At 41.9% G+C, this 25,713-nt stretch overlaps 1 protein-coding gene across 3 annotated transcripts in view; it reads left to right on the forward strand.

The window, feature by feature from the left end:
* Positions 1–23,779, forward strand: part of PDGFA (platelet derived growth factor subunit A) — a 36,518-nt gene extending 12,739 nt beyond the window's left edge. The window contains exons 5-7 of one of the 3 annotated variants that reach the window (XR_012634578.1): positions 6,701–6,827; positions 9,529–9,642; positions 9,748–12,960. Coding sequence is in view for 2 of the 3 variants with exons in the window: in XM_074918846.1 (XP_074774947.1) it covers positions 6,701–6,827; positions 14,718–14,851 (261 nt within the window). In the remaining variant the exon portion in view is untranslated. Of the gene's footprint in view, positions 1–6,700; positions 6,828–9,528; positions 9,643–9,747; positions 12,961–14,717; positions 14,892–21,021 lie in introns of those variants that run through there. The other 2 variants (XM_074918846.1, XM_074918847.1) reach the window with 2 other exon arrangements.
* Positions 23,780–25,713: the final 1,934 nt, after the last annotated feature.

Raw genomic sequence — 25,713 nt, forward strand, 5'->3', positions numbered from 1 at the left:
AGCTAAACAGCAAAGTGCCTCAGGGTTATAATATCTAGTGCTGTTGCCTTTGTGTTTGATACAGCTTCCAGCTAATTTTGTGTCGCAACTAATACGTACAAAGCAGCTGGAGATGCCCAGCAAAAAGTTGAGCCGTGTATTGTGAACTTGCTGTTGGTACTTGTGTGTGACATTGCAACCCTGTGCTTGCTTCCTACCCCTGCAGTGATGGGCAAGATTACAAATAGAGAGAGGGAGGTTTGGCTGTCGAAGTCCCCTGCTGCTGCAGACACCGAGGTTCCGCAGAAGCTGTAAACTCCACAACTGGCAGTAGCTTTGCAGGATGTCGTTGCTGGGCCTGCTTCCCCGGTGCACCGCCACGTTAATAAAGTCTTAGTTTCTCATCAGTCCGCTGATAGAGTTTCAGTGCTTTTAGATTTGCATTCATTTTAGTAGGGCGCAAGCTAAAAGTAGGCTCAGCTGAGCAGCTGCTTTTTGTGGCTGTGTAAATATATTGCCACCAGCAATATCAATATACATCAGCCAGCTTTGGGGACTTTTTTTTTTTCCCAAGCTCCAAGACTGCTCCAAACGGTCATTAAGTAGAAGGGAAAAAAAGGACAAGAGGTCAAGCAGGAACAGGATGTTCATTGTAAAGGTTGTAGGCTGACCCCACTGTCACACCAGAAATCTCTGAACAGAATCCATATTTATGCCCTCCAGAGTCAGATCTTCTTGTAGCTTTGATATAATTGATGGTTTTATGAGCCTTTTGCCAATCCTACGTTCAGAGCTGAATGTCTGCTCATGCCATTAAGTAGCTGGCCCAGAGTGAGGGTCGCTGGAAAGGTAGGGGGAGCGGTTTCGGAGAGCCTTCTCAGCTGTTCCAGTTGGAAAGCCGTCTTGTATTTTCCCCTGATGTCAGACTGCATAAAAGCCCTCTTTTGATTGAACATTGAAAAGGCTTTTCCCACTTCCTCTTCATTGACAAGGTAGTGAGATCATAGCTGGCCCATTCACACTAGAAAAATGTTCGTCCAGAAAGGTCAGCAAGTGGGTTTGCATCATCCAACAGGCGAAAGCAAAGGGTGTTTTCTTTGTCTTACTGAGGGCCAGTGTAGTCAAGGTTAAGAGACGGCAGTGGCAGTGTGGGAGGAGCAGCGGAGGTGCTTGTATTGGGGCATTCCGTTCTTGGGACGTGATTCAAAGGCTGTAGGGTTCAGGCATGTCCTTACTTTGCCTTCACTGAGCTTTGGTCAGTGAAGTACTGTTAATGGGCTTGTGGAGTGGGAGCTGTAAGGTGCTCCAAGCCAGGGGTGTTGCTGGAACAGCTTCCCTGAAATGGGTCCTCTAAGGTCCTCCCTTTCATGGAGTGGGTTAGTAAAAGGTAGGTTTGCCTTGCACCGTAACAGAGTGAATCCATGAGAGAATAGCTTCCTGGTCCTAAAGACATCTCTGTTCAGCCAGCTGTACCTGTACAGCACTGCAAAAATCAGAGTGAAATGAAGAGGCTGGCTGGGAATTGCTCTTTGATAGGAAGGAAGGCATTGCGTTTCTCTCCTGATAGAGTAATGGTGACAAGGATTGGTGAGTTTTAGGGGTGTTGGTGTCTGTTACAGATATATTTCCTCCCCTGTCTGCAAAAGCATTTCAGTAACATCTGCAGATTCTGTTGCTTCTGCATAGCGAGATCAAGTATTTGCCAAGTACCAGACCATAATTTATTTGGGGGGTTTCTTAACTGAGTCTTCCCAAGAGGTTTTTTGTAACGTTGAGCATGTTGTTAGTGCTTTTGGTCACAGCAGCAAAAAACAGTCTTATCGAGTAAATCCTGCCTATGCTATTAATTTTTAGTAGCCAAGCTGAATATTATGGTTGTTTGCAACAAAGATCTAAGAAAAAAGAAACTTGAGAAAAAAGAGCTAAATCACTCCATCTACCTCAGCTTTGCCTTCTGCTTGGCCTTGAGTTAGAGCCATACCAGCTTTAGGCATTTCTGAATATTCAATGTCAAGACAATTTGGGGAAGTTTAACCTAGTGTATTCTTACAGTACATTAATATGAGGGAAAGATGCAGAGAAAAGGAGCTGGAAAGGAGGGAATGCAGGAGCAGCTCCTCAGGTGTCATCTGGGAGTTGTTCCGAGAGGTCTCTAAGAGAGAGGGAAAAAATGCAGGAATTCAGAACAAGTTGTTCAGCAGAGCTACCAGCCTCTGAAGAGGTTAAAAAGGCTTTGCAAGAGCAAATTGTGCATGTAGGCAAAATGGCTGTATGCAATGTTTGCAGGTTTAAGAACATTTTTCTTCGGTGACTCTTTCTATCATTAGGATAAACAGCACTTTGATTTTAGCTGTGGCTTCACTGGAGATTACTGCCAGGACTTGGTGGAACCTGCTGGGAAGACCAGCTGACAGGTATCAAAGGTCAATTTAAAATGGAAGAAACAAGGGAAACTGATACAGGTGAAGTCAAGACAGAAAACCAGAGGGGTGCCCTCGGAGCGTGAGAGGAGCCCTGTCACCGGCAGTCGCCTGGCAGAGGGCAAGGTCTGGCCGGCTCGGGGAGAGAGGCCCGAGACCCCACATCAGCCATTCCCCCGAGGGCGGGTGACGAGTTGGCTGCAGCTCCCTCAAGCTCTGCCCCCGGGCCCTTCCTCCAGCCGGGCCCTCGCTGAGGCACCGCCGAGGCACCCTCGGAGGCGGCTCCTGCCGCCCCTCCCCCGGCGCCTTCCCGGCGTGCCCCGCGGCCGCCTCAGCTTCCCGCGCACCGGGGACTGCGTTTCCCAGCGTGCCCCGGGGCCGCGACAGGGCTCCCGCCGGACTCCGACCCCTCCCGGGGCCGCGACAGGGCTCCCCGCCGCCCCCCCCCGGGGCCTGGCAGGGCCGCAGCCCCCCCACGCGGGGCTGTGACGGCTTCCTGCTGCCGTGGGGCTTGGCAGGGCCGCAGCCCGCACACCCAGGGCAGTGACAGAGCTCCTACCTGCTCCGGGCACTGACAGGGCCGCTCCTCCGTCCCCGGAGCTGGCAGGACAGTGCACCCCCGGGCCTCGCTTCTCTCAGGGAAAACTCTCCCTACCCGACCCTATATAACTGTGCGTGAGGCTATTCTGAGGTAGAGGTTTTGCCAGACGAGTGCCCTGTAATGTCTTTAATGGGTATTTTAAGATGGGTGGCTGCCAGGCTCGGAGGCGGCTGGCCTCCCTGCCACTTTCCATCCTGCCTGTGCTGAGGAGGCATGAACAGCTGGCACGGTGTGTCCTGGAGGGCACTGCGCCAGTCCTGCCATCCTGTCCCTGGAGCCGTGGCTCCGGTCCTGCAAAATGGTCAGTGACTTGCCAGGCCCTGCAGGATCCCTGATCCCGGCTTAGTCCTTCTGGTGCCTTTATGCCCTGTTGACTTAAGTCTTCCTCAGAGACCTGAGGGCTGTAAAGATTACAGCTGCAAGGTGAAGTTAGGTTTTCCCTCCATTGTATCGGCATGCATTTATTTTAATATGGAAGAAATAGCAGCTTCCAAAAAGCATCTTCATTCAGTTGCTGTTTGGTTTCATTTCCCATCCTTTATTTAGCAATATGAGTTTTGCTGTTATGAGGAGTTTTCTGTGCTTAGACTTCTCTTGTGAGTTCCTGCCTGTGATCAGTTTTGGCTTTGTGCTAGAGGTGTTTTGGACACTTCTGCTTACAGTCTTGTTTTTTTCCTACTGTTACTCCTTGATTTCATCTTTCCTGGAGAAGCTCTGGAAGAGGTGTCCCTATGATGTTTCTGTTAAGCCTCATATTTTTATCAGATTTTATTTTCATTTTTACTTCGCCACCATGCCATACCACAGCGTAGTACCTAGAGTCTACAGTGATGCAAGTATGGTGCTGCCGGTTATACACTACTTAATTAAGCTAGTCTGTTATTTCACTGTTTTTCTTTTACAGAGTTTTTATATAGTGATATTTTGTGCGTTTGGAGGATTTGAGGATTTTTAGTTTTGTGGCATTAAGTAAAAGAAGCTGATGTGGGTTTGTTGAGGACTGATGATCTCAAAGCATTTGGTAATACACTTGAGAGTAACTGTACAAGGTAAACACCAGGGAGAAAAGTACAAAGAAGAAAAAAGATGCTAACACGAGGCCAAATCCCATGCTGTTAGCATAGCTATCCCTGTTTATACCCACTGAAAATCTGACCTGCAGCCTTCATCGTTTTAGATTAGCATCCTGTGTGGCAGCAGGTGTTAACAGGTGACACAAGCACAGCAATTTATCTGGTTTGTGCTGCTTCAGTTTGAATATTTGCAACATCTCACAAAACGACATTCCTTTTAACTTGTGTAGCGTGAAGTAGGGCAGTGAAACATATGCTGGATTGTATTTTAACTGCAGTACAGTAAAAACCAGCTTTAAATTGCTGCATGAATTCATTATGTTCCTATTCTTCAAAGTAGTAACTTCGTTGGGGTTTGTTTTTTTTTTTTTTACTGTTGTTTAATACCACATAGTCACAGGAACTGAATATATCTTTCAGTTTGGAAAACCAAGCAAAACAAGGACAGACTTTAAAAAGCTTGATTACAGTTTATTTTTGTTGCATGTAATTTTCAATAAGAGTAGTTTATTCTAACAGCTGTAATAAGCATAGCAGATTTGAAAGCTCTTTCATGACTGCTGGGTCTCTTTCTTTGTCTCTGATGATGGAGGTGTCTTAATTACTGTTTGTTTTTGTAAATTTTAAGGATTAGTCATGCTTTGATGCCAGATGACTCAGTTATACCATACATTTTCAAATCTTTGCATTCAAAGGCTTGATGGAGTTGGGTCCTGATAGGAAACACTACTTCAACCCATAGTTAATCTTTCAGCAAAAGCATTCTTGTATGTCACGGCCAGCTCTTAATCTGTTTATATGGAGGTCTGACAGTTTTGGAAGATACCTTTTAATGTGCACACTTCTGTTACTGCATCTGTCTTTCTGCAACTTTTATTTGCTGGGGAAATGAAAATTGTCTCCAGATCCTGTTGACACAAGAGGTGGTGACTAAAATGTGGATCAGAACTTCTTGCTCCATGAAAGCAATGGGAGATCTCCTGTTGACTTAATAAGGCTGAGGTTTTGCTATAGCTTCTGTTATTGCCAATCAGAGGGCTTTGGTAGTTTGTGTCCACAGAGCCAGAAGAGTGTTTCTGGGAACTGAGAACGTGATGTTTCTTTCCAGCCGCCACTTTCATTTTGTGACACTGTTCTAGTTTTGGGAAGGCCAGGGAATGATTTTCATAGTGTGAAGATTGATTTGGAGCATTAAATCCCCACCAAACATACAAGTAAACCATTACCAGGAGAGCCTAGCATAGTTGTAGATGCTTTATTTGGTAGGAACTGCATCTTTTGGTTGGATCAGACTTCATGGCTTTGTCATGTAACTTTTGTAGAGACAACCAGCCTCTCTTGGCCTTCTGCTCCCTCATCGATCTTATTTATAATGCATAGCTGCAGCTGTGCAGTCTTCTTGTTTACTGGGACAGCCACATTGCAGCCCACTTTCAAATGCTAAATAAATCATTAGCAGGACTGAGGAGCCATGATTTCATTTCAGTGATTTCTATTTCAAGCAAATGATTATCACTTGTTCATGCAGTGTTTAACACAATTGTAAACTAAACATTGGACCCCTTACACACTGTTTAGCACTCTCTTGGCCCACATTATGCCATCCTCCCTTGCACTGCCGTGACTGTCATGCCCATTACACTCAGCCCAAGTTGGTGCCCAGCATCCCACAGCCCATTTCAGCACCCCAGCACAGCAGTGTTCCTGCCCCCTGCACTGTTCCTTCTCTCCTGGCTGCTGACACCAAGTTGGTCAGGATGTCCTCGTGTTCAGTATCCCCCTACCCCAACATCCTGTCTTCTGCGTTGGTTTCCTTCAGATGAGAGACCTGCCTGTAGCCAGAGCTTCTCCAGCATGCTCCTTCCTCCAACCTCTCCTTGCCTTACAGACTTTTTTTTTTAATGGATGTCAGTGCTTTGGCCCAAAGTGGAGTAGTGCAGTTGGAAGAAGTTGGATGGACTGGAGAGAAATAGCGTCCCTGCCAGCTGTCCACAGTAAAGCCAAAGGCTGGATCCAGTTTGTGGGGGGTAGTTCCCTTGAACCTAAAAACTGTGCATGGGAACTCTTGTGAACAAGGCCCAGGTCATTGCAAGAAGTGAGTAGGATTGATATTGCTGCTTTCTATTCAGGTACTGGTTCTGTAGAGTTGAGCACTTTACATTCAGAGGGCTCCAGAGACACCAATTTGTAAATTATAAAATGTGTTACAAACCAACCTAATGCCTTCAGTGTTAGCCGTCAGCTTAAGAACAATGATCAACATGTACAGAAGAGCATGCTGAAAGTGGCAATCTACAAGAGCAACCACTGATTAGAATCTATAATAAAGTTTATTGTGATATATGTGAAAACTGAGTTACTTAAAACTTCAAACTGAAATGAATGGGAAATTGTTTTATCTCTTGGGGGAAAAGAAAGTTGTTTCAAACTGCTAAACTTGAATAAACAAATAGTCTGTGCAATAAATAGTTACACGATGCACAATTAAGATAAAAGATGATTAGTATGCTAACATTTTATATGGGTTTGGCTACATTAAAAAAATAGAGGTATATAGTTATCTGTCTTCAGTTCTGAACTATAACTATGTTAATGTGTCTCAGTACATACCTCATCGTATTTTATAGGTGGCAAAAGTGGAATATGTTAGAAAAAAGCCAAAATTAAAAGAAGTTCTGGTGAGATTAGAAGAGCATATGGAATGCACCTGTACATCATCAAATACTAATTCAGATTATAGAGAAGAAGAAACTGGTATGTTTTCTTTTTATTTTTGCATAAATGCTGACTTAATATGGGCCTTATTTTTATATTAGTAAAGAATGTAAAGCAAACTTTGCTTCTAGTGAATTCAGTAGAGAAGCTCCCAGCTACTTCTCTGTGTGTCGAAGATGCAAAATTAGGGACAGTTTGTGCTGTATAAAGAGTTTGTATTTGAAGTTTAACCTGTATCAATTCTCATTAGATTAGCCTTTAAATAAATGTAAATGCCCAGTAGTATTCAGGTCTTACTTCATTGAGTTAAAGATTGCTGTGTTGCAGCTTATTGGTGAACTCTGTTGCCTAATTTCTTTAGACTTTTTGGAGACAGGGCTAAGGCTGAGATTTACTTGACCTTGGGGAAAATATTAATGAAATGAACATAAAGCACTGAGGAATAAATTCAGTATTCAAGACTAAGGAGTTTTGAAACAACATTGCCTGTTCCTATTGTTTTCTTACTTTATTTATAATCAAAAATGTATTGTCTGTTGTCACATTAAACCTAAGTTTACCTTATCAAGACAACAATTAAGTTGCCATGGGGAAAGATTTATGGCAGAAAATATTTACTTTCAATATGACTTTCATAAAACCAACTAAAATCATTAGCTCAGATCCTCTTACTAGGTTGCAGTCAGTGCAGAACTTGACATATATTCAGGAAATGCACTACAGTAGTTCTTCTGATTTTGATTGAAGGCAGGCTCAAAAGCTTGTTTTGCACCTCTGCTGGGCATTTAGGGGCACAGCACACCCAGCCCAAAATTAGTGTCAGTGAAGAGCAGGTAAATACAGGAGGAAAGCGGCCCAAAGGTGATGGATTTTTTAGGTGGCTGGGTAAGGAAGGGTTGTCTGTACTGTCTCCATCCAGCGTGGAGACATAAATCTGGTCTAACTGAATGTAAACTTCAGCTGCTTTGTACAGAGCAGAAGAATTAGAGGTTGTATAAAAGCAAAGTTAGGCCTCTGCTGTGATTTTATTGGACATCAAGTTATAATCTGAGCTGAGTGTTTTAGCTGAAACTAGGTTGAGTTATGAGTAGACCAAACCACATTTAAAATGGTTATTTTTATGTATGTATGGTTTGATATTTTTTCTATGTCTTCTATTTGGAAAAAAAAAAAGTTTCATTAGATTAATTTCAGTTTTCCAAAATGTCTTTAATTGCCAAAGACTAAGCAGTTAAGATTTTTCAGATTAAAACTTTTCTTTTTGATGTGTGTGAAAAATGGGATAGAATTGTCATGGAAGAATATAGATTTCTAGGATTTAATTACTGATAGGAATAAAACTTGCACCAGCAAGTGGATGGTGAGCTGAAAATAGCTTAACTACAGAGCTGAAAGCAAATGTTGAATACTGCATGGTAACAGTAATTATAGATGGCTCTTGGAAATGACGTATGCAATGCCAACTTAGTTTATTATTTCTTTACTTTTGTATAATTACTTTGTAAATGGAATGTCAAATCAGACGTTATAAAGTTATTACTTTAATGCAGAGGATAATGAAACTTCTTTGAAATGTAAATGGTTTGAGTATTTTTTACTTCAGTGTTCAACGAAATGCATTACCTTAGGGCTTTTTACCAGCCCTGCCCTTATGTTAACAGGAAGGCCTAGGGAATCAGGTAAAAAACGGAAACGAAAAAGGTTAAAACCAACATAAAACCCACTGGAACTATTTGATATTCAGGTAGGACCTATATGTTGAACACCCTAATAGCACAAGTACTGGAAAACTTAATCAAATATCATCACTTCAACTTAATCACTGTTCAGAATCTTGACACTTGCTACCTCAAGGCTGCAAAGAGATTAGATTTGATTGGCTTTGATAATTCTACCTGCTGGTATTTTTCCTTTAAGCTCCACATCACCATCAGCATCTTACATTCTTGAGCTACTTCCTTTTCTTGCCTTTTTTATTTCTTTTTTTTTTTTTTTTTTTGGAGGGTGCTAATACTTCAGCTTCTGAAATTTCAAGTTCCATTGCCTCTGCTTTTGTTTCATTATTATTGATTTCTGAGGTCAAAGCATCACGTAATAATGCATGAATGAATTGCCAGGTTACAAATTCTTGTGTTCCCAGTCATTGGCTGTAAAACATTGAGTGTACATACAGCAAATATTATTATATCCATGACCATCAAACCCATATCTTGGCATGAACTGGGATTGATTGTACATGCACCTGAGACGGTCTGATGATCTGCCTACCTGACAAGGAAGATGCTTAGAAATACATTTTTTGTGTTGCAGGGCCCTGGTGTTACTTACACCAGAAAATTAAGATCTTTTTTTTGGTATCTTCAGCCTCAGTAGGATGATGACAGTCAATCATCAAAATTCATGAGGTTTTCAGTGTAGCGAAAAGCTTACACCCTCATTGCAAAACCGACTGAAGTCCCTTGGCCAACGTATTAGCAGTGTATGATGATGGCGATACACGTTTCAAATTAAAGCGGAATTTCCATTTCTTAATGACTTGAAATTATGTGAACTGCAGCACTTGCAATTGATTCCAGTATTTGGAGCGGGAATGATTTGGATTTTACAGTGTACCCTTACACCTGGATGTTGGTGAATTTAATTTCAAGCACCTATTTTTGCACATAAACTCCCAATGGCAGTTTTCATTTATACTGATGTATCATTTCTAAAGAATGCTAAACTTGATATCCTGTTTCAGATTAACAGGTATTTATTGGGAGTAGTATGATAGAAGCAAAGATTTTCTAAAATTCAACTTTAAAAGTGAGCATGTAAACTCAATCAAAACAGCATTTAGAGCTTCTTGTCCCAGGTTAGTGACTCTTCATGCAGAACAGTTTTTTTTAAGTCATCTACTTAGAGGGTAGGACCTTTGATTCTAATCATAGAGTTATTGTATCTTTTTTCTCTCCTGCAGATGTAAGGTGAAAATAAGCTAGAAAAAAAACTTCTCTCTGGGACATGGATGTACATGGTTTGTTACATTCCTGAACCTACTATGTATGGTGCTTATTGACTGTATACTTTATTTGTTCTCCTGTGTGGAAAAAAACTGGCTCAAAAGAACACTTAATGAGAACAAAGAGACAATGTACATTTGTTTAATGTGACATCAAAGCAAGTATTGTAGCACTCTGTGAAACAATAGGAAGCTTCCCTGTCCAAAAAAGAAAAAAAATGAAAGAAAGAAAAACAGAAAAGAAAAAAAGACAGTTTGAATGAATGGAGGATACCAAAAGTACTCAAAAACATGACAAAAATCTAAGTGAATAGTGGATTTCTGTCAGAGCAGTCAACGGTGCTTTACGTCAAGAAATGTGCCTGCGTTCTTGATGAAGATGGATGGACACTGGTGAACTTCAGGCACAAAAAAAGCAGGAATGTATGAAATGATCAAATGCCACGCAAACACTATAGAACAATACATCCTTGCTTGGTGTTGTTTTAAAAGTCTATACAAAAAATCCTTCTGGGGAGCCTTAAGTGGATTTTTTTTTTTTTTTTTTTTTTACACCATAAAGTGATTATTAAGTTTTCTTTTTACTCTTTGCCTAGCTTTTTATTATCTCTTGGACTACATTTGCCAATAACACATATAAAAGACTGGTATAACAATAAGCAGAACACAAAACATTATGGTATTTCTCCTAGTGGGATGCAAACTAATGAGATGTATTAAAATAAAAACGGTATACCTATGCATAATTTTCTAGACGTTTCTTGGTTTATGTTCCCCAACTTCCCCCGTAATTTAAAGCATTACATAAAAAGAAAAAAGAAAAAAAAGAGAGATGTGCGTAAACAAATCATAGGATATCCATGCAAAAATCCTTTTTCTTTCCTTTAAGATTTATGCCAGTTGCCTACTAGTGATATTGTGTTAGCAATTGTCATTCTTATCAGTATACAGATACTTTTATTTCACATGTTGGAGCTGTGTGAAATGTACAAATTCTTGTATCTGCATTGTACAATGTCATGGTGGCATGGGAACTACCTTGCTGCAAATATTTGAACAAAACCTAAAATTCTTTATTTTTGGTAAAATGTTATGCTTTATGTGTATTCAACAGAAATATGTGTTTTTGTAAAGGTGAAGTTTGTATTTTTATCTAAAAATTAACAGTTTTATATACCTGAGAAAGCCTGCTATGTTTTCTTGAACCAAAAAAAAAAAAGAAAAAGAAAAAAAAAGCATTTTGTGGTCATATTTTTGTAGTAGAATAGCCCAAATAACATCAAAATCTATTTTAACTATAGCAGGGCAGATAAAATACTCTGGCACCAATTCCTATGTTTTCAAAGTGCCAAAGGATTAAATGTTCAGTTCCCCGCAGATTGCAGTGGGATCCACATGGCTAAATCCTTCTGTACTGCTTTGGAAATTTAGGGCTGTGCCAGATACGACATGGCTACTCACTTGGCCAAAATCACTGCCCCACCCCAGTAGTTTGGATTATGTACCCTTTGTTTAATTTGGATTATCACATTGGGTATGTGAAATGAACTACTGGATTATTTTATTTGTGAAGCATCTACAAAGAGATGAAAGAGTTTTCTTAGTTTGGAATGACAAAAAGTTTGTCTTGAAGAAGAAAGTGTTTCCACTTAAAATATCTTCAAATGTGAATGAACTGCAGAACCTTAAAACAACAAAAGAGAGATTTTTAACTTTCCATTTCTTTAAATATAGTTCAGACATTCCCCTCCTCTTCCTGTAGCTATGTCCAATTTCAACCAAACAAAGCAATGTTAGCTAACAGGCATTATTGGCTTCAGATGCTAATGCAGAGATAGAGTTAGTCACCGTTTTGTGATCATTTTCCCAGTGTATTTGTTGAGCACCAAAACTGGAAATACATTTAACTAAGATTGTCTGTGCTTGTTTTCCACTGAGTGTACTGTTCACAATGTTATGCACATGAATGTATGTGTCTGCGTTTAAAAAAGTGTATAAAATGTAATTTATATATTTATGTTTCAGTGGGATGCCAATAATGTTGCTCCGTTCCTTTTTTGTCTAAAAGATATCTAATGAAAAAAAAAACCATATATCCATTAAAATCATGTAGATGAAAAGCATTATGTGACCCACTCAGACACTGTGCAGGTATGAAAGGATGTCAAAGTCACTTAAGTGGAATAATTTGCAAAACAACTTTTTGAGAGTCCTGTTGTTGCACTGGCATAAGAAGGCTGCATTCAGATCTGTGGGCCGGCTTCCCTGGAGTAACTCCATTGAGTATAATGGAGCTCTGCTGATTTACATCACGAGTGAGTCTGGCCCTGTAGTAAAGTCTTGAAAAAAAAAGCAAACTGAGAGGCATGCGTTTTATTGATGCCTGTAAATAAACGTGCTATGTATGCCAACTTCAGAAAACCAGGAGAGAATGAAGACTGAATGGAGTCGATTCCCGTAGTTGTTTGTTTGAGACTTGTGGTCTCGAGTTAATTTTGTTACCAGGAGCGAAATGCACATGAGTCTTTGTTCTCAAGCACAGTGTCTGTACGGCATGCAGCAGAAAACACAAAAATCTCAGGGCTATATTCTCAGCTAGTACAAATTGGCAAATGTTTTTGACTTCAGCCGCCCCTAAGCTAATTTACATCAGATGAGGATCCAGTCCACGGTTTTTAAAATCATAGGAGTAGTGTCACGACGTGAGCATCACTTACTGTAGCGCAGCTGAGATACTGCCTGCCAGCCTTCCGAACATTACAGGCTGTGGTATTAGTCCTTCTCTTCAAAGTGGCAGATACAGCCAGAAGGAACCGTAACGTTAAAGGTTGTGACACAGGAGACATTAATTCAAAGTTAAGTTGGACATTTCAAGGGCCATATCCTCAGCTGGTGTAAATCACCATCACTCCATTGCCTGCAATGGAGCTGTACCAGCTTACACCACTTGAGGGGCTGGTCCCTCATTCTTGCTCATCCCTTTTGCTACTCGGTCCTGCAGGGATCTCAGATTGTTGTGTACGGTTAATGTAATCCTGTGTTCTCTAATACTTAAGCACAATAAGTGAATATAAGAATGAGTGTCAGACTTAACTTTGAATGTCCAAGCTCTGAAATGGTTTGTTTCACCATTGTGGCTGTAAATTAAACAGTTCTCTGTGCATTTGTGAATGCCGTGTCATATCTTCTTCCACTGTCTGCTGGAGGTGGACTCCATCTGGAATTTTGAAGTGCTGCGTTTGGAGTGTTACAGGGAAGGGTGTGAACACTTGGAGCTGCAAGATACCTGATTAACAGCTCTTGTTATTTGTGGGGTGGGGGGCTAGTAGGGGGCTTAATGAAGGAGTTGAAGATGGTAGTTGTTGTAAGTCATGTTTCCATGCAATCCTTTAACACCTTGTTGTTTTTGTCCTTGCATATACTAGGTAGGGATTTGGGGATAAAACATTTTTCTGTTTTACATTCTGCAGTCACTTCCTCTGTCCAGAGATTCAGAAGTTGTTGGTCTGATTTCATCTTTTTTGAGGTCTCTTCTGGACAGAAAGTATATGTGTAGGAGATTGCTTGAAAACAATCCCTGTGTTATAATATGGTGCATGATCACCGATTCTGTAGTCAATTAATTATATTTAATTCTGTGCTTCATCTTTCCAGAGCTGCCCTTCAGTTGCTTTTGTTGAGTGAAACCGAGGATTACGTGGCAATTTGCTTTCCTTTTCTCCTGTCCTCCATCCTGCTTGGCATCTGCTTTGTTAGACAGTGCGCAGTGACTACAGGCAGTTGCTCCTCTCCAGCCCTGAAGTTTCCTAGGCAGCTCCAGCACCTCTGAGTCTTTGAGCTTAGGCTTTTTACTCTGCTTGGAACAGCATCTCATGGGTCTCCTCCCTCCAACGGGCTTCAGAATTCCAGCTATGAGGTTCTCTTAGCTGTCCTCGGGTCCATGTTGCCCTTCTGTGGTCTACTTTCCAGCTATTCTCTGCCTGACTTTCCTCTATCCCTCTGTTTCTGTCCCTCAAAAATTATTCTCCCTTCCTAGGATCTGTCTCATCATGTCTCTTCTTTCTTGTCCTGCCTGACAGAACAGCCTTTGATCTGTTTATCTCCAAATCAGTTGCTTTATCTAGGCATGTGCCCTGAGATCCTGTCTCCCAGGCCTACAGGTTCATAACTGACCCCCATGAAAGACAAGCTGTTACATAGACACGTTTGTGGAGAGAAGAAGATTCATCTTTGCATTTGAAAAAATACTCATTACTGAAGGCTCCCTGCTAAGGCTCTGTCCAATTCCAGTGACAGTGCAACTCTGGAATAGTGGTATTGAAGCTATTCCAGACATCTGACAGTTCACTTAAGATCAGTGGCCCCATTTATAATTGAATTTGAAAGTGTACCCAAAAGCAAAGATGAAGTTTCAAAGCTACCTCAGATTTTTATGCTCATATTTTACTGTAAATTGAAGGGAATCATGATTGTAGGCCCCTTCCATGGCTTTGAAAATCTCACTCTGAATACTTATTTGCCCCTCTCTTGGGCTGGAAATGATGGCTGCTTTGAAACAGAAACAACGTGGAGGTTTTCAATGAAGTAATTTTCTTGGTGTTTCTAATACGCAGCTTCTAGTACTAGCAGGTCTCAGAAACAGATTCAGGTAAAAATTTAAACCCATAAGAATCCCGCTTAAGTTTGCTTTAATTCCAGGTAACAGAGAAAAACCTATCAGTGTTGCATTCCTCAAAAATCAGCCTATGTTTTGTGTTTATTGCTCCATTTAATTACTGTGTGTTTTCCCTCATTTTAATAGCAAGGTATTATTCCATGTCTGAACTTTTCTGTGCTGCTCTTTGCTGTAGCATCTCTGCAGCACAGCCTTGAACGGATCTGTACTCATATCTCCTCTGAAATAAAGAACTATTGTTATCCCATTTTAGGCGAGACCGAGGCATGGAGAAATGACTGTGCAAGGTCACACAGCAAGGCTATGGCAGAAGCAGGGATAGGACTCAGATCTGAGTGCTCATCCAGTGCCCTAAATCACACGACCATCTTCCCTTTCCAAGAATGAATCCTTGCACCCTTAGAGCTAAATACTGAAAAGATTGAGGGTAAGTCATTTTGCCTAATTATTGTGCATTGGATACGTGAACAAAAACCACTGCCATATCATCAGAGAATATAGTGACTGATGAAAATCCAGCTTTCTGCCCGTGCAATTATGTAGCCTTTTATGCTATCATGAGCTAGTCATTTCCTGAATCTCTAAGGAGTCAATCTTTTGTGACTTACAGTGAAAATTATGCACATAAAACAAATCAGGACTCAGATTTTATGGGAATTTACAAAAATTCAGTAGACAATTTTCATTGTACTTCCCTTCAGTGTCATTCATTCCTTTTATGGTGTGGGTAACATTTCCTAGAGGAACGGGTTTTATCATGGGCCCAATCCTGATTTTTTTTCCCAAGCCCTAACATGGAAAAGCACTTTAAGAGGTGCCTGTGTTTGCCCTTTCTTCAAACTAGTGCCTAAGCATGCTCGTAACTTTGGACAAACATCCCATTGACCTCAGGCAAATGGAGCAGAGTTGATGCTTTATTATTCTTTTTAAGTAGGGTGTGCCTTCCTGACACAGGATCCCAGTTGTGGGATGGGGGGTCTTTGTGCTCTTAGAGTGTTAAAGTGTGTTGTAAGCAATGCCAAAGATGAAGTAACGACTGGAATATTCAACTAGAAAAACAGCTGGTAGAGTTCCACTCTCTTCTACTCCTGTGAAGGTTGCCATTTTGAAATACGTATTTGTTCTTTTTTGGGAAAGTACTTTCCTGATGTGGGTGGATTCAGGACTGCAATTGCTAATGCCAGTGAGCTGATTTAGGATTTTCTGTTTGGATACCTTAGAGAATATAATTTGAAAACTCGTACCCATAACAGACAAAATTGAGCAAATTTCATGTGAAATTTAGCAACTTTTAGTTGAGGGAAAAAAAACAAACAAAAAAGAATTGGAAAATAAAATGAACAAGATCAAAAGATTGATCATTAATTTTTCAGTTGTGGAATGTTACCTATCTCTTTAGTCATTCTAATTATTTGCTGCATCAGGCTAAATTATGTGCTGAAGTAGCTCAGAATCACTACTACACGTAAAAAGTTATGGCTGTTTCTCGTTGAACTGCTACCTATTATCATGGCATATGACTGTGAGGTGGGGCCTGCAATCACAGTTGTAAATCAAAGAACAAGTCATAGGTTAGGTACTGTTTTCCTTAGATATTGTCTCTAAGTTTGTTTTCTCTATGCTAGTCTCTTGAGTGAAGTTTGGTGAGCTTTTCAGTTGGGTGTAAAGTCAAGAACATGTAGTCCTCAACCTGAATCTAAGGAAGTGCTGACTCTTAGTCTTGTTCATAATCAATAGATGAAATTCTGGCAACATCCTGGTGATAGAATTTCTGTCCCTGAAGGTTTCAGTGTCACATTTTTCCAGTGCTACTTCTTCCCCTAGAGGGGAATCCAGCCATTATTATATTTGATTCATTAGCAGGCCATCAAATCTGACTTGGTTTGAGTTTTTAGCATCTAAAAATTTCTCTTTGGATTGATACTTGTGCATGCCAAATGTCTTACAGAATCTTAGATAAAAATACACAAAGAAAGGCTGACATGTGTGTTTCAACAGAAAAGAAATCCACATGTGAAGGCTGGAGTAGTCCCTCAAACAGGGAAATAAGGAGCCAAGTTTGTAAAAAAGTGTTGCACAGTCATCTTCCCAAGATCAGACCTGGTGTTTTGGCCTCTACATACTGTCTTTGATCTTGCATAATGAAGACAACTGGTTTTACTGTCCACCTTTGAAATTGAGAGTAGCTGTTAAGATCAGGCATGCAAAAACCAGAAGCACCCAGAGATGCAGTTGAGCCCATGGCGCTTGAAATCCCCTGGGGATTTTGAAAATATCTTGATGCTTGACAGCAATCACAAGTAAGTAGAATAAAAGCATTTTAAACACTTCTGAAAATCCCACCCTGGTTTATTTGGCAGGTGAAAAAAGAATCCAGGAAATACACTACATATAATGATCATTCAGTGACAAAGTAGGTGTTCATAGAAAATGCTCATGCTTAAATCTTTCAGCAGTTCATGATCATCTTTACAGACCATAATACCTGAATACTTCACTTATCGATACATCAGGGCTTGGATGAACTTTGAGACGTATGAAAATGGGACACTCCTTAGGCCAGTGGTAGCTCTATGTTCTAGTAACTGATCAACCAATTACATAATTGGCCAGATCACCAGCTTGCATAAATAGATACAGCTCCGTTGACTGGAGATGACAGTTACCTGAGAATTGACCTGAAACTCTTGCCATGAAGCAGATAATGGTTTTATATTTTGCTGCTTAGTGTTGTAAAAATAGACTCATTTCCTGGAGCAGTTAAAACAAGAAAATCTGGAAAAGCAATTTCCCACAGAGACTCATCCACATTGGAATTTGCCAAGGTCCCCGGATGTGAACATGTGCTCTTAGAAAACATAAAACAGCAACTTTGTTTAGGGAAGCCTCTGACCTGTCAAAAATGCGGAGCATTTGTTACCAGACTTTTCCTTGGCAATTAGCGGGTAGAATTACTCATAGAAATTGTTTTGTTTGCTCACAAGGGGAGAAGAAAGGCATAAATTCAAGATATCCCCTCTCTGACCACAAGAAAGAAGGCTCTGTTCACAGAGGGCCTGTGGGTGAAGTGCTGAGCGGCCTCAGCTCCCTTTGGGGTTGAACTCAAACTTGTAAATCTCAGTGAAGTATCAAGAGCCCTCCAAAATTGCTGGACATCCCTAGCTGTGATTTTTTTCAGCAGTTTAAGGGATTTGGGCATCTAATTTTAGTTTAGTTTGTTTTTACAAGCCTTTCAAGAAGCCTCAGTTGGCTTCAGAATGCCTCTGACTTTGTTTTGCAGAGAGACTAATCTTGACCCAGGGATTTCACCATGAATGTTGCCTTCCTTCTCTAGGTAGTGGCACTAAGACCTTAGGGTTTTTTTCTGCTGTTTGGTGTAGATGTTTCTCAGCAGTGACTTTTCAAGTGCCTGTTGTACCCTGTTCACTGATAGGACACCCTGGCTTTTCAAATGGGGAGTCCTTATTCCAGCCATGCTTCAGCTTTTCCTTAGCACTTTGGCTTTACATGTCTTTCCTGTATGAAGGTGGTGCTGGTTTTAAGCTGAAGACCGGGGAAGTTTCAAGATGCCAGATTTTCTGCTATGGGCCCTGTTCTGCTGGAGCCTGTTGCCCAGCTCTGTCAGCTGTGTGGGGCCAGAGATGGGGGGAGAGATGCTGCAGCACTTCAGGGAAGTCAAGCTGTGCCTCCTTGTGCTCAAACAGTCCTTCCTGAAGACACACCCTCCCTGGCTGCCACCAAATACTGCAGTTACCCCTTTGCCCCTTGTCTTGAGGACTGATTCCCTGATGCCAACATGTCCCTCATGCAGAGGAAGGTCTCATGCTGCATTGTGCGGTGGAGAAGATGTGGCATCTACTTGACAGCAAGATTTCTGTGCAGACTGAGGGCCCTGTGCTCATGCACCTGGGAGTGAAGACATTTCTTGGTCCGAACTCACCCACAGTAAAGTAAGCTGCTCAGAGGTCTCCTTGGAGCCAGGAAGCTACTAAAAAATGTGTTCAGGATCTGAATTCCCCTTGACTGCAGTGGGTTTCTACAGCGAAAATGACAGAAGCAATTTATCCCAGATAGAGTGGTTTCTTCAACAGGCCACGTATGAGTCCTGCAGGTTAACGCTCAGCTTACATGCTTTACCGATTGCCACAAATACTGCTTTTAAATCAAATTGTCACTTTTTATTCAGGGATATGTTTCTCCTACGTGTGCTTCGGAAGAGCATGCCTAACAGCTTGTATCCATTTGTTGTGAAGAGCCTCCTGGCCGATCCAAAATGATTAGGCTATGTCTGCATATCTAATAGGGGTTTTGGGACCTTGCAGCTGGGATTAGCCAGTGCAAATGTTTCCCATTAGCTCCCTGCATTCCCCTAAATTGTGATTCAGCAAGAGAATCAGTGGAAAGCTGAACTTGAGGCATGTGAGATGTTTCTTTGAAGTTACTTGTGCTTAAAGTTAGGCATGATCTGAGTTGGCTTGCTAAGCTGAGGCCCTGAAGAACCTACTGTGCTAACACAGTGTAAGTGTAGTCTTTTCCTCTTATGCATTGTCTGGAGTGATGTTAGTTTCAGAAGCGGTCTGCTCAGTAAACTAGTCCATAGTATTGAGGGAAAGTTTTAACTATTGAGTGGCTTTCTACCAGCAAGCTCAACTACTCTAGAAAGCCCATAGCAATACTTAAGCTCTCTGGACCTCTAAGGCCTCTTCCTTCCTTATTTTCTTCAGCATGTTTCTTTCCTAAGGCAAGTGAAAAAACAGTATCTTAAAATAGTACCTTAAAAAGGTGGGAAATTAAGTAGATTGTATCATCTTGATCCCTTTATCTCACTTAATTAAGGAGAAGTTTGCCAATAGTGATCTGGTATTTCCTAAAACAAGCATACATGAAGAACACTTTGAGCAACTTCAAAAGAATTTTCAGGCCAGATGAGGAAAAGATAAAACCAGAAGTGGAAACTTCTAATACACTTTATAGCTCATTACTGACAGGAAGTACATTGTTGCATAGGATGCTAATGAATTCTGCAGGATGAGGTTTCCAAAAGAAAAAAATAAAGGCACCTTCTGTATCTTAGAGGAAAGGTCTCAGGACCTTTGTAATTATGATAGATATGTAGTAGATGTTTATGGTCGTATCACCTGGAAAGAGTCTACCTCTGGGAAAAGGCTTTTAAAAGTTTGAAGTGTGTACACTATTGAATTTCTGTAGCAACTTCCTCGTCTAGCTGCAAAAAGTAATAATGGTAAAAGTCTATCTTGTTTTCAGTTGCTCTGTTCTACACCCTAGAAGGCAGAAATACTGCACTGCATATATCTAGCTGCAGGGAGGACAGCAGGAACACATTTGAATGACTAAGGATGAACACAGTAAAGTTGCTGCTGATGTTCTCAGTCAGGTAATGAGGATAGCAAAGAGGATAGCAAAATGGATACTCAGATTTAGCAGTGACACTTGTCTGGAAAATGAATATTTGATGGACTCTTAATTAACTCAGCTGAAGAAGTAATCCTGAAATCCTGGATTTGGACAAGGGCCTGAATCTGAAGCTACTGAATTTACTGTTAGTGAGTTAATGCTCTTAGAAGTGTTGTGAAACGGGAATATATCATATTTGTAAAGCACCCAGAGATCCTACAGATGACAAGTGACAGTTTTCCACTGTTTAAAGAATTCCGTGGTGTAAGCAGGCCCCTCGGTGGTGACTGGAGAGCTGAGGGGTTGTGCCCCAGGCTCAGCTCATGGTTTCAAGTCCAGACATGCTGTCCCCAGGTTAGTACCAGCTGGCGTTGGGTGTGCCTCTAACATGTGCAATGTGTTGGGCACAGGCCAGTTACCTTGCTGTGCTCCACCATGGGGGATACATCCACCTCCCAGCTCTTGTATTTCACTCAGATTGTAAGAATAGCTTTGCTGTATGTATGAACATATTTTAGGTAGTAAGGCGTTTCCATCAGGCTGAAGCACACGGGTAGTGAAGCTTGAACATTTTTTTCTTATGTACAGGCAAGATATTTAAATATCGAGTTAGTTGTTCTTTGTATCTTTAGGCACCCAGTTACTTCCAAGCTTGTGGTCACTGGAAGTCTGTCTTACTGAAAATCAAGAGGCATTTGCCCTTGTGAAAGTTTCTACTCATGCTTGAAAGTGAGATTTGGACTCCTAAGTCACAAAGATGCTTTTGCAAATGTTGTATCTGTCTTTCTGCTTCTCTATAAATCAACCTGCTTGGCCTGAACTGAATGTTTAAATAATAAACAGCTGAAGGACAGTCTGATTGCTTCTTTCTGTTTCCCTTATGGAGCGCTTGGGGTCACATGGCATCTGCTCTGACCTTAAGGACCTGCTTTCTGAAGGCTTTTTTACGATGCTGGCAAACCCCACATTTTAACTAGCCTTTAAATAAGCCAGTCAGTGGTAACTATTCAGGACAGGGATTAGAAGAGTATTCTTACTGGGATACAAGATGGCTCTGTCCATGTGCTGGCCAGGGATGAAGGGCTGGAAAACTGTGTGGTGGAAGAGACTATTAATGTGATTTTCCACAACTTTCCTTGCAGCTGCATTTTTGAGGAGAGAGAGAGAGAGAGATGGCTAGGCTTGCAGTAACATGTTGTGCCGTCATAAATGCTACAGCCACCATCTGTTTCCAGCCCACGACTTGAAAGAAAACTGAGCAGTAATCTCATAATTCACATGAGCATTTTACACTTGTGAACCCTTCCCAACCTTTGTCTAATAATGAGGGGAGTGCATGGTGCTAAGGTTTGTATTTTTCCTGCACGTATTAGTGTTTATTTGTATGTCTCTTTCTGTTGGTTTTGGGTTTTTTTGTTGTGTTTTTTTTGTTGGTTTTTTTTTTTTTTTTTATTATGGGCCCATAAGAAAAATTCCCTGGGAGGAAAATCAGACCAGTTCCATGGTCAAAAGAAACATAATAAAGGCGAAATCCCAATTCCATTGACCTTGCTGGCAAAATTCTCCAGGAGGTGCATTTAACATTCCACACTGTGTCTGTATTGGTTACTTGTTGATTAAAAGAAAGGAAAACATTAGAAAGTGAAGAGGCAGGTTGCTGAACTGCCCTTTCCCTGCAGAAGTAGAGTTGCTAGAATAGCTGGACATGTGCATTTTAAAACCACACCATCAGATAGGATAGTAATGGTAGGTTGGATTTTAATGAAAACAAATTCTTCTGCTAATCTTTGCTTCGGGCTGGCCCTCCTGGGATTAAGGATACCACCTGCTGTGCCAAAGACATGCTCAGGTTCGAGTCTGAGAGTGACTGTGGTGAGCGATGGATCGCAGTCTGTCCTGTTGCAGTGCCCTCAGGGAAGGCAAAGAGTTGAGATCATTTAGTTGATGGAAATACTGCTCCCCTCCAGCCTGCAAAGCAAGGCTAGCATCATTAAGGATTTCTTTTTGACTGTTCTGCAAAACCAAGGGCTGCTGTTTCTTTGGACCTCCTCTCGTCTTTGGACCCAATTTGCACGTTGGACCCAATTTGCACGCCTCTTCCTAGCACAGCTGAACTGGCGGAATGAACTCCTGCTCTCCTCTGGCCTTAGAAACAGTGACTTTCATCATCTCGACCGGACTGCAGGGCAGTTTAAGGGTGAAAGGGCTTCTCATTTCATATATCCCACTGCTGCTAGAACTATAAATCCTTGATGGACTGAGTTTATAGCAAACTGCTACTGCGAGCAAGTGAAATTTATTTTGTGTTGTCATATGTATGGTCAGACTGTCTAAGAATTTGCTGAACAAAGAACTGAGCTGCTGATGGGCAACCCATTCAATCTCTTCTCATTTTATTTAAAAATAATAAATAACTATCAATCAAAGGAACTTATTTTGACATGTGCTACCTGTTGGGTGATCCTCAGTATCTCCAAGATGTGTCTGTCAGTGGAAGAAAGCTGCCAGCTGTTGCCAGGTCCAGCATACATGACATGAAGTTCCACCAAGAAAAGGTTTGTGGCCTCACTAGGGGGGAGGTTAAAGGCCACGGCCTTTTTTAGCACTGTTTGCTGTTCTGAGTGTGCTTGGTCAGGTAGCAGGCGTGCACAGAGGCATATCCAGCCACTGCTTGAATCAGTGACAAAGCTTCTTTGACCTGTATATGGCAGTGGTCCTTCTGTCTTGAAGTTTGATCAAAGATGGATTGTTGGTGGATCTCTGGGGTCTAGAAAGCCAGCTTGTGTCTATTTTGGTGCCTTGTGATGTAGATGATCTAAAAAGGAGATAGTAGAAACTGCAAGCTGGTGGGGTCTGAATCACATATATTTCTGTATCATTTTCTTACAGAGCGAACAAGCCTGAAAAGTTACCTTATTTTTATTTTTTCCCCAGCCTAATTAATTATAGCTGGGGGTGTTGGGAGCTGTCATATTAAACTTTTCCCCGCTTACTCCAGTTCTCCTGCCGGATTCAATCTGCAGCCTCCCACCCCCTCGTCTGTAGTTTATGGCCACATCTGGAGTGTCTGCCCTGCACACGTGCTGGTAGGAGCCTTCTCCCCACTGCCACACATGTCATGGCCTTTGGTGTCCGAGATGTTATAAGCATCTTTCCCAATGCTTGTTTTTGCGTGAGAGGGAGAGAGAAAGGGGGCACGGGAAGGGCAATGGCAGGGAAGGCCTCTGACATGAAATTCCCAGGAATAGGATTTGCACATTTTATGACCGTTCAGATGGAAATGCAACGGAGCTGAATTATTACTCCTTAATCCTGCTTTCTCACTTTCCTCCCAATAGCCTCCTCCCCTCGAGTTTAGGTAATACAGAAGCTTATAAACAAATCCCACCGCGTGAAAAATAGCAAAGGGGAAAAAAAAAAAAAGGACCTGGGTTAGGGCTGTGATGGATAGACAGGTGGAAGGCAGGCACCAGAAGGGAGGATGAATGGCAAAAGCCTTTGATGGAAACACTAAAGAGCTATTGAAAATCTAAGGGGTGGGGGGAGGGAGGAGAAAGAATAGCAGGAGGAGGGAAAGCAAGGGAGCCGTGCCCCCCTTCCCCCCCACCCTCTTTCTCAGGATGTTGAAAGTATTTGTCCTTCGTTACAAAATGATTGAACTGCCGCCAGGCCAGGCCACCCTTCCAGCCATTGCACTGGGAAACTGGCACTTCTGAAAGCCTCGTTGCCTCTCAAATTTTATAGCTTTCCCTTTTTGTGGGAGTTTTTGTGTTGTGCTACTTGCAGGATTGTTTTCAGATTTGCTGCGTATCAAAGAAACTATATTTTGTTGCTCTGACAAACACAGAATCCAGGTAATGAAAGGAAGAATTACAAAATAAAGGCCCATTTTTATCAGAATACCCAGCTGTCTGCCTTTTATTGAGTCAGAATTTCATGCATTTGGTATTCACTATGTTGCATTAATATTCCTTTGGTTTATCTCTAGCGTTTTTTGCAGGAGGAATTTCATCCTGTAAATAAAGCTTCTACTCTACTGATGTCTCTGTGTGCACAAAAGCAGTGCCTGTTCTTCACAGTCGGAGTAGTGAGGCTGATCCTGTTATATCATAATTAAAATGGTTTTTGCATCAGGCGAATGCAGACAACAGTGGGAAGAGATAATCTTTCATCTTTTCAGAACGGTCCCTGAAGTTCTACAATGTCTTTTCCCTGCAAGATCTACAGATGGGAAAAACTGTTGAAGATATGCATACGAGACTTATTGCTGTCAGAGGCTGTATTTATATCATGTGTTTATATGTGTATGTATTTATATAAGCCTGATGCCTGGGGAGGACTGAAGCCGTGTGTATTCTCAAGAATTAGATCTGGGTGTCTGTAGATGCATCCTCCACCCAGGCTCTTGCTAACCAGGGGAGGTCCCAGGGCCGTGGTGTCTACCCGACACTACTCATGTGCCATTGCTGTCAGAGGCCGATGAGCTTGAGGTTCCCTGGGCAGGGGGGGTGAGCGGGCTGCTGGCTGTCCCCTGGGCAGGTACCTGCTCTGTGTGCCGGGCGGGTGCACGTCCCCCCTTCCCATCGGCCGCATCGCCCTCGACACAGCCCCAGGGGCGCTCCTCCAAGTAAACAGTGCGGACAGTCAGCTGTCCACTGCATCCAAGATTAGATCCTGGGATCAGGTCTCTCATGGGCTGGGTGTGCTGTATAATTAAAATAGGCCTAGGAGAGCAGAGGCAATATGCAACCCCTACACAGCTGAAGACCGGGAGGGGTCTGTGCTTGCTTACAGACCGACTGCAGCTGAAAGTGAATCTTTCCACTAACATGACTTTGCAATCACACTTTCCACCTAGACATCTCCAGTGCCTGGGTACCTGTTTACAATGCCCTGAGAGAGGTAACACTGCCTTTATCCCCACTTCCAAAAGATGAGTAAGGATAAGTGATTTGCTCAAGGTTAGATGGGGAGTCACTGGAGATGGTGGTTCAGTCTCCTGCCTTCAAAGGAATTTGCTGCAGTGACCAAAGCAAACAGCCCCTGCTGTTACAGAGCCGGACCGTGGTGTGTCATTCACACTTTGTATCTGAGATGCTGTGTCTGGGAAGGTATCGCTGTCCTTGTGAACTAACTTTTAGTTCTTGAGCGTGGGTGAACACTTGTCATCGTGCCAGGATGACACAAAGTCTAGATATTATGATGGCAATTCAGGTCATGGTATAACGGGGGAAAAATGCTGCCTCAGAAGTGTCCCCGTCTAGTGTAACTGCTAGTGATTATTTGAGCTGCAGGACATGGCTGTGGCAAAGATCAGGTTGTAGCTGATATGAATCATGCCTTAAATAACACTTTCCTTCTTACATTGTGAAAATTGCAGAGGTATGGGAAGTGAGGGAAAATGGGATCTCCCTGGAGGTTAAAGATTTTCCTTTAATCAGCTTTCATAATGTTAATTAAACGTTTGGAACAATGGCTCAGTCCCGGGATCCGCCCGCTCTTGCATAACTATCTCACAATACCGTTTTCACTTTCATGTTTATTTGCCAGCATGATTCAAAGCGAGAGCTCAGCAAGACTCCTGCACCAAGGAGCTACTCGGCTTTTGGAAAAACTCAGCTCCCTCTTCTAGAGAGTGAAGACCCAAACTCTCCCCTCCTGAGAATGAGCAGCCTAGAGGGATCACAGCACTTTGTCTGTCATCATTACCTCATCTGCAGATGGGGCTAATAAAAACTTACTGGTATTTTGAGACTGGTACATACAAATATATACGCACCCATATGGAGAAATGGGTGTGTTTATAGAGATCAGTACATGGATAGATGTATTCC

The sequence above is a fragment of the Athene noctua genome, chromosome 15, assembly GCF_965140245.1.
Source record: "Athene noctua chromosome 15, bAthNoc1.hap1.1, whole genome shotgun sequence".
In the NCBI taxonomy this organism is placed as follows: Eukaryota; Metazoa; Chordata; class Aves; order Strigiformes; family Strigidae; genus Athene; species Athene noctua.